The 6986-nt window shown below is 43.8% G+C and overlaps 1 protein-coding gene across 1 annotated transcript in view; it reads right to left on the reverse strand.

The window, feature by feature from the left end:
• Positions 1-4204, reverse strand: part of CUZD1 (CUB and zona pellucida like domains 1) — an 18907-nt gene extending 14703 nt beyond the window's left edge. Inside the window, 5 exon segments of the mRNA XM_017742916.1 lie at positions 1344-1424; positions 2240-2269; positions 2726-3046; positions 3264-3356; positions 4141-4204. Coding sequence (XP_017598405.1) covers positions 1344-1424; positions 2240-2269; positions 2726-3046; positions 3264-3356; positions 4141-4204 — 589 coding nt within the window.
• Between the last annotated feature and the right edge of the window lie 2782 nt (positions 4205-6986).

The following is a 6986-nucleotide window of genomic DNA, read 5'->3' on the forward strand; positions in this document are numbered from 1 at the left end:
AAGTATCTTCAGATTCCATAGTTCCAAGCGTGCCCCTTCCAGCTCCCCTTGCAGCAGGCTCTGCCCACAGCACTCACAGCCCCCACCTGGGTGGTGGCAGCAGATTGGCACTGAGCAGGCCAAGTTCAAACAAGCACCAGCTGCACTGAGAGATGCTAATTTTGCAGCATATCTTGGCTTCTCCACTGATGTCCCCTCCTAACTCAAACCTATAACCACCCTTTTCTGACATGCAGCATATTGTGCAAATGTCCTTTACCTGCCTCTGGTGTAGCTGGGATTTCTGATGCCCTGCTTTCCTCCGTGGTGGTGGTGGAAGGAAGGGAGGCAGTTGTGCTAGGGAAGGCTGAAAGGGTGAGAAATTAAGTGGCTTCGAGCAGCAATTAAAAGCTTAAGAGTGACTTGAAGAGCTTGTGACTTGCTTTAGGTCTCAGGCTTAATAAAAAAACTGATCTAGTGGGTGGTATCCCTGCCCATGGGAGAGGGTTGGATCTTTAAGGTCCCTTCCAGCCCAAACCATTCCATGATGATCAGTCTGCTGAATAAATGGAGAGGCTGAGGGAAATGAGTGCAAATGCCTGGCTGTGGTCCTTAACATTGCCAGAGCTTTTATGAATTTTGGACACACAAAATGACAGTGAGCTGGACAGTTTTTCTTTGCAAATTTATAAGTGTGCTCTTTATAGCTACAACTCAGATATTAATCAGCAAGTACATGTATCCCTGCCCTGTCCTGACAGGCTGGTATTTTTCAAGTGAAGATGTTGTAGGGGGATTGTTCCTTCACAAAGGAGCAACTAAGGACAACTGTGTTGTCTGCTATGAGGATATTTACAGATTTACATGGTCACATCTTAATTTAGCTGAAAACCCCAAATTACCAGAGTGTTTGTTCTGAAAAGCCCATGCAGAATGGCTGCTCTTACCTTCTTCAGCTGTGGCTGGGATTTCAGGAGCTGATGTGGTGACTTCCTCTGTGACAGTCCTGGGTGCAGAAGACGCATCTGGGGCCAGTTGAAGAAATACAAAGCAGAGAGAGATTGGCAGCAATTAGGAGTGAACATGTGAACGGAGGTCTTGATGAAGGTGAACAGTGTTGGGTTTTGTGGGACAGTGAGTCATTGCACAGCCTTTTGATTTTGATTACAAAAAATTACTTTCACCTCATTTAATATTTATTAACAAAGGCAGTCGATCCCTGTGGTGTTTCTGACTGCTTTGTTTCACTACTAGAGGTGCAGCAGTCACTTGGAAAGATGCAAAGGGGCCATTGTGAAGGGGAATAAAACGTGGGATTTGTCTTGTGCTTTGGGAGTGAATTCCAGCCCCCGTGTGTGCCTCACCTTCCTTGAGGGCTGCCATGGTCTCTGGAGCAGGCGATGTCTCAGACTGTGCTGGGGTTGAGCTGGATGCAGGGGAGGAACCTGCAGAGACATGGCAAAGATCTGTGAAAGCATTCATACTTTGGGTTTCACGGGAAAGAAAGCCACATCCCTGGACTTTAACTTTTGCTCGTGTGGCTCAGAACAACAGCTTCCAGCAGTCGTTGTAAGTGAACTTGGGAGAATTGTGTTCCTCCTGTCTGCTTTAAACAAATGGCATCTGTTGCTCAAAATTTCCACACGTGACATTTGCAGCTTGTTTTTTAACCTTGCCTTTACCAGCAGAAATCAGGGGTTCTGTGGTAGTTGTCGCAGTTGCTACTGTGTTAAAAGCTTAAGAATAAATGGTTGAGGGAACCAGCTTTTCATTTCTGTGTTACATAAAACGTAATAAAAAATAATCATGATTCTATGGTTCTACATGATAGAAAACTGCATTTTAGCACCTGCTCGTCTGTGACTGTGTGTATGAAGAGCATAAGCAACACCTGGAAATCCCAAGAAACATGAGTAGAATCTGTACATTAAGGTTTCCAGGTTGTTATTATTATTTCAGCAGAAAAATGAAATCAGAACTTAGACCTGGAGTGTAAAGACTTGCCTCATGTTTTCGCTGATTATTAGTAGGTAAGAGGCAAACACATTTTGTATTAGCAATGCAAAGAGCAGAAATAATGTTGCAGTGGATGAATAAATAGTAATTTGGAGCAATAACTTGTAATTCAGAGCATGTGCCTTTCTAGAAAACTGTCTGCCAAGGAGCTGTAACCACATGATTTTTTGAGTTAAAACAGACTCTGAGCGTTGGGGAGGCTGTAAAGAGCTAATGGGCTCCTGCCCCAAAAGCCCTAGCTTACCTGTCGGTGCAACTGTGGAGTACATTGCATCTGTGAACAGCAGAAAAGCGCAAAATTTTACTTTATTGGGCAGTTATTTGTGTATGTATTATTTATTTATGTATTTGTGACAAGAATTATTTTTGTTTCCACTCACACATGTCTGGTTTTCAACTGAATGGGCCTCTATCTTCTCCTTACTCTTTGCCTTTCTTATCTTGGGGGTTGGCTGTAATCAGATGTTGACTAAAGTGGTCCTGAGCTACCTGCTTTTCACTGTTTTCCTACTCAGGGCTTGCTGTCCAGTGTTGGTATTTTGTCCAAGACATCTTTTGCTCCTCCATCACTCAGACCTAAGCACAAGAAGCACCCCTCCCTCCACATTTCAGCCCTGGCCTGATTTCCAAGCTCCACCCTGATGTTTCTTGCATTTATGGTGAACAGGATAGTCCGACGTGTTTTTTTCTTATTATTATATTTTATTTTTATTATTATTTTTATTTTTACCTGAGCAGATGACACCAACATCCTCATTGAGTCCACAGTTGTGCCTGCCCCAGCCGGCGTGCCGGCAGTCCCAAAGGTGGGATTCAGTTCCTCTACACTGCACATCATCCAACTGGATATTTTTTCCACTGGGGCCAAAGTAAGACAGTCCCAGCACAGAGACAGCTTGGCCACAGTTAAGTTGTCTGCACACAACGTTGGCACTGTTCATATTGAAATAATCATCACAGACTGTACCCCATTTTCCATCATGATAAACTTCAACCCTCCCGGCGCATTGGGACCCTCCAGATTCCAGTCTCAGCTGTGGCTGTGGTGGAACTAAAGCAAAAGTTGACAGGTAAATCTCAATTTGTTTATTTATAGCTAAACTTCTGATGTCTAAGCTTGCATCCCCATGGCTCTGCTGCGTGCAGTGCCTGATCTACCCTGGTAGGGTGTGGCTGGCCGTGCTGCTGAGGCACAGCTCACCCAGAGCTGGCCCAGGGAACTCCGCACATCTGCCAGGTACGTTCACACTCAGGAGCTCATCTCTTACCTTTGTGTTGAAATTTGTCTTTAATCCAATCTGAAAATTTTTTCCATAGTGAATCTGTGTCTCCATCTGGCAGGTTCCACCAGGTTCCACTTGCTGTGGCAGAGAAGGAAACATATTAGCCCTGACGTAATACATCAAACTCTTGTTTTGTAAATAATTCTATACAGCCAGACCTTAATCTACACTCTGTGATATCCTCTTTTTTTGTAAGGGATTGGCAAGGCTTTTTCATGGTGCCTATGCTGATAACCAAAGCTCAAAGTATCTCACTCAAACTAGCAAGATTATAAGTTTGAAGGAACAAGTCATGCAGAGCACATTTCCACCTGGATCTGGCCAGCTGCTCTGTGTTTCTTTCCCCCTCTTTCTCTTTATTTTAAAATGTACAGTACAGAATAATTTGAATTAAAACTAGAATATTAGAAGAAGAACATTTAGAAAACAAGTTTCACAGACTATTCACCTCATGAAAGAGGAAAAAAGGAATATTCTTCAGCCTTCTTCAGTCCATAACCTTCACAGGTTATATTTTGAAATATAGTATCTTAATATAATATTACATATATTATATATACTGTGTTATGTATTTTGAAATACATCTATTTTGAAATACATCTATTTTAAAATACATCTATTTTAAAATACATCTATTTTGAGATATAACCTATGGATCTGGACTGAATCTTTGAAGTAGAAGACAAAGTAAACCATCAATTCTGTGGTACAAAACTCATCAACAATATGAGAGAGAATCATATCTCTCATATATGAGAGAAGAGAATCTTTGCCACCACTTCCCAGCAAACCAGCCTGTAATAGTAAATAAATGTGACTGTACCATTCCCCTGCAAGCATGAACATGTTTTAGAGGCAGTACCTGGCTGAGACAGGAGAGTGGTGCTCAGCAGAAGCAGCCAGGTGAGACGCACGTGAAGGTCCATGGTCGTTGGGGGTGGTCTGTTCTAACCCAGCACAGCTGCAGAATTTATACCAAATGGGTTCTGGTCTGCATCAAAGGTGTGTGCTGTGCAACCTGATCGCCCTCCCTGAACTTCCAGATCGATGCCAAGGAAGTGATTTAGTGAGGATTTTCCTTTCACAGGGTACATCCAGACATCCGGATGAGGAGATCCAGCTCACAGAGCCGTTCCAGACTGGCCACCAAGATCTTTCCAAACACTCCCTGGGCACCTTTGTGGCCCTGTGTTGATGGTGTGGCTGTTCCAGGAAGCAGGGATTTACTTTTGGAGATTAGGCTGTTTGGTAAGGATTCTCATGCCACCCATTAAGACAGTTTCCAATTTACGACCATACTAACCCAGGTTCAATTGGTGTGAGGATTGTGCCAAAAGATTAGCACCCTAAAAATGTCAGGCAAGCCTCAAACAAATTCTCTTTGTCTGCCACAAATTACTCCTGTAAGAAGCAGGTTTTATGTTTTTCCTAGTTTTCCTGGCTCCGCTGTAACCTGGGAGAAGATCCCTCCAGCATGTTTCAGATCTGCAGTTCTCTCTGTCTCACTTGCAGCCCCCAGAGCAATAAAAGAGCTGTAAGAAATACTGGCCAAGGCATGGCTGGACAATTGCTAATCTACAACAATCAAGGAAATGGAGCAAGACAGGGCCACAAGGTGCTATCAAGATATTTTTCAGGTGAAGAGTAGGAGCTAGCACCAGGTTTTTATGCTACTTTGTGTGTTATGTGATCAAAGGATGAGAGGAGAGGCAGAAGATATTGTAGTGCCAGTGAAAATATAAATTAATAAAGGACAAGGAGAAATAAAGTCATAATTGAGAGGAAATATACCACAGGTCATGCTGGATATACTTTGCCACCTGTTTTTATGGGTTTTTTTAAGATGAAGTGGTTTGCCTCATAAAAGGGAATCCCACCTAGAACAGGCCCTAACTGGATAAGATTGGCTTCTATCAAAGCCATGCATCCAGCAGGACTCCTCCAGTCTTCTCCCTGGCATGTGATGGTGATGGTGTCAATACCACCATGGCCTATTGTATCCCAAAGGATGCCTCCAGCTCTGCCTCACTCTGTCAGGGAGAAGGGACTGAGCTACAGAGAGTAAAAAACCAGCTGAATTTTCTTAGCTGAATTAAAAATGAGCATTAATTCTTTCTTTTCATGAATGCTTTTCTTATTTTCTTATTTTTGGCACAGTACAGCTCTATTTGGAGCCCTGACATAAGGATAGAAGGTGACATGGAAGGAACACGGTTCAATGCAAAAATCTTTAGTATTAAGAAGCATTAAGATTTGCTTTTTCAGCGTTCCTCAGTCTCCTTTATGAAACAGATCCCAAGGAAGTCCTGCAGAGGGCTAATCCCGTGTACCAGGAACCAGCAGTGGTGACAGTAGGGCTGACATTTGTGGTCTTGGAAGAGCAAAGTTGTTTTCCAGAACATCTTAAAGAAATCTATCAAAATCTGCTCCTAGGAAACAAACAGGGTTTGTAGTGAAATAGCTTTGGGCTGGAGGTTGGGCATTAATCTTTCTTCACAGAGAGAAGTTTTGCTGCACTGGCAGATCTACCCCTCCCTGGAAATAGCTTTATTTAGTGTTATAAATTCTCTAAGTATCTTGGCCTGGAGGGGCTAAAAGCAGAGGGAAAATGCGGAGATGTTCTGGAGGCTGCTGCCACTGGAGGGCAGGGAGGCTCCGTCCTTGGGAAGCGAGCACGGGGCTGGGAAAAGATGCTCAAACACCACAGAGCTGGTGTGGCACCCATAAAGACTCTCCACCTGAGCAAATCCCTTTAAAACTAAGCAGAGGTGAAAATAGACATGTGCATATTTGTAAAGAATTTCACTGAAGTACTTTTGAAGGAATAAACTGGAGCTGACTGCCTTTCTCCTGTAGGTGTATTTCTTACTCGTGTTTATTTGTATTTCTCATTCCCTGGGGAGAAAAAGAAATCACTGATGTGTGTGAACTCACAGCTTTTTCCCCATGCTATAGTAATATATTTGTTACTTCTTCCAACATCATGCTGCACTCCTGAAAAGTTTTCTCATGCAGCAAATCCTGGTTTTTGCTGAACCCATCACATTCCCAACAATCTGGGGCCGGCCATGTCCAGTGTCCTGCCACAGTGGAGGTGTTCCCAGTGCCAAACTCACTTGTGCTCCAGCCCCTCCCCCAGCTCTGTTCCCTTCCCTGGACACGTTCCAGCCCCTCAATGTCTTTGTTATCCTGAGGGACCCAAAGCAGATCCCAGGAGGTGCCTCAGCAGTGCCAGCACAGGGGATGGTCACTGCCCTGGTCCTGCTGGCCACACTAATGCTGGAACAGGCCATGTTTTCTCCCTGGCAGCCTTTCCAATAAAGTCCAATAAGTTCTGAAGTGGAAGGTGTTTCTGAGGAATGCTTAGAGAAAAGGCAAATCCCAGCTGAAGTAACTCACATCCTCAATAACATAACCTGCAAAGAGATTGCCTGTATTTGTGGTGAATTTATTGTAAAGTGAAAACTTTATATATGAAGCTGCTTTCCTTGGACAAAACTGAGTATTGAGTGCTGGGTCCAGCTTTGTGGCCCCAGAGGAGAATTCCCTTGGGATAAGGATGTCACATCCAGCTTCTGGAAGCCCCAGTGAGGGAAAATCTTTTGTCAGAGGTAAAGGCTATGCCAAGGTCAAGGGGTGTCAGTGACCTTGGCCCCACACATGGCAGGAGAGGTCATTTCAGCTGTTACCCAGCTAAGGCTTTGTGTC

The sequence above is a fragment of the Corvus brachyrhynchos genome, unplaced genomic scaffold (assembly GCF_000691975.1).
Source record: "Corvus brachyrhynchos isolate BGI_N302 unplaced genomic scaffold, ASM69197v1 scaffold499, whole genome shotgun sequence".
Lineage (NCBI taxonomy): Eukaryota > Metazoa > Chordata > Aves > Passeriformes > Corvidae > Corvus > Corvus brachyrhynchos.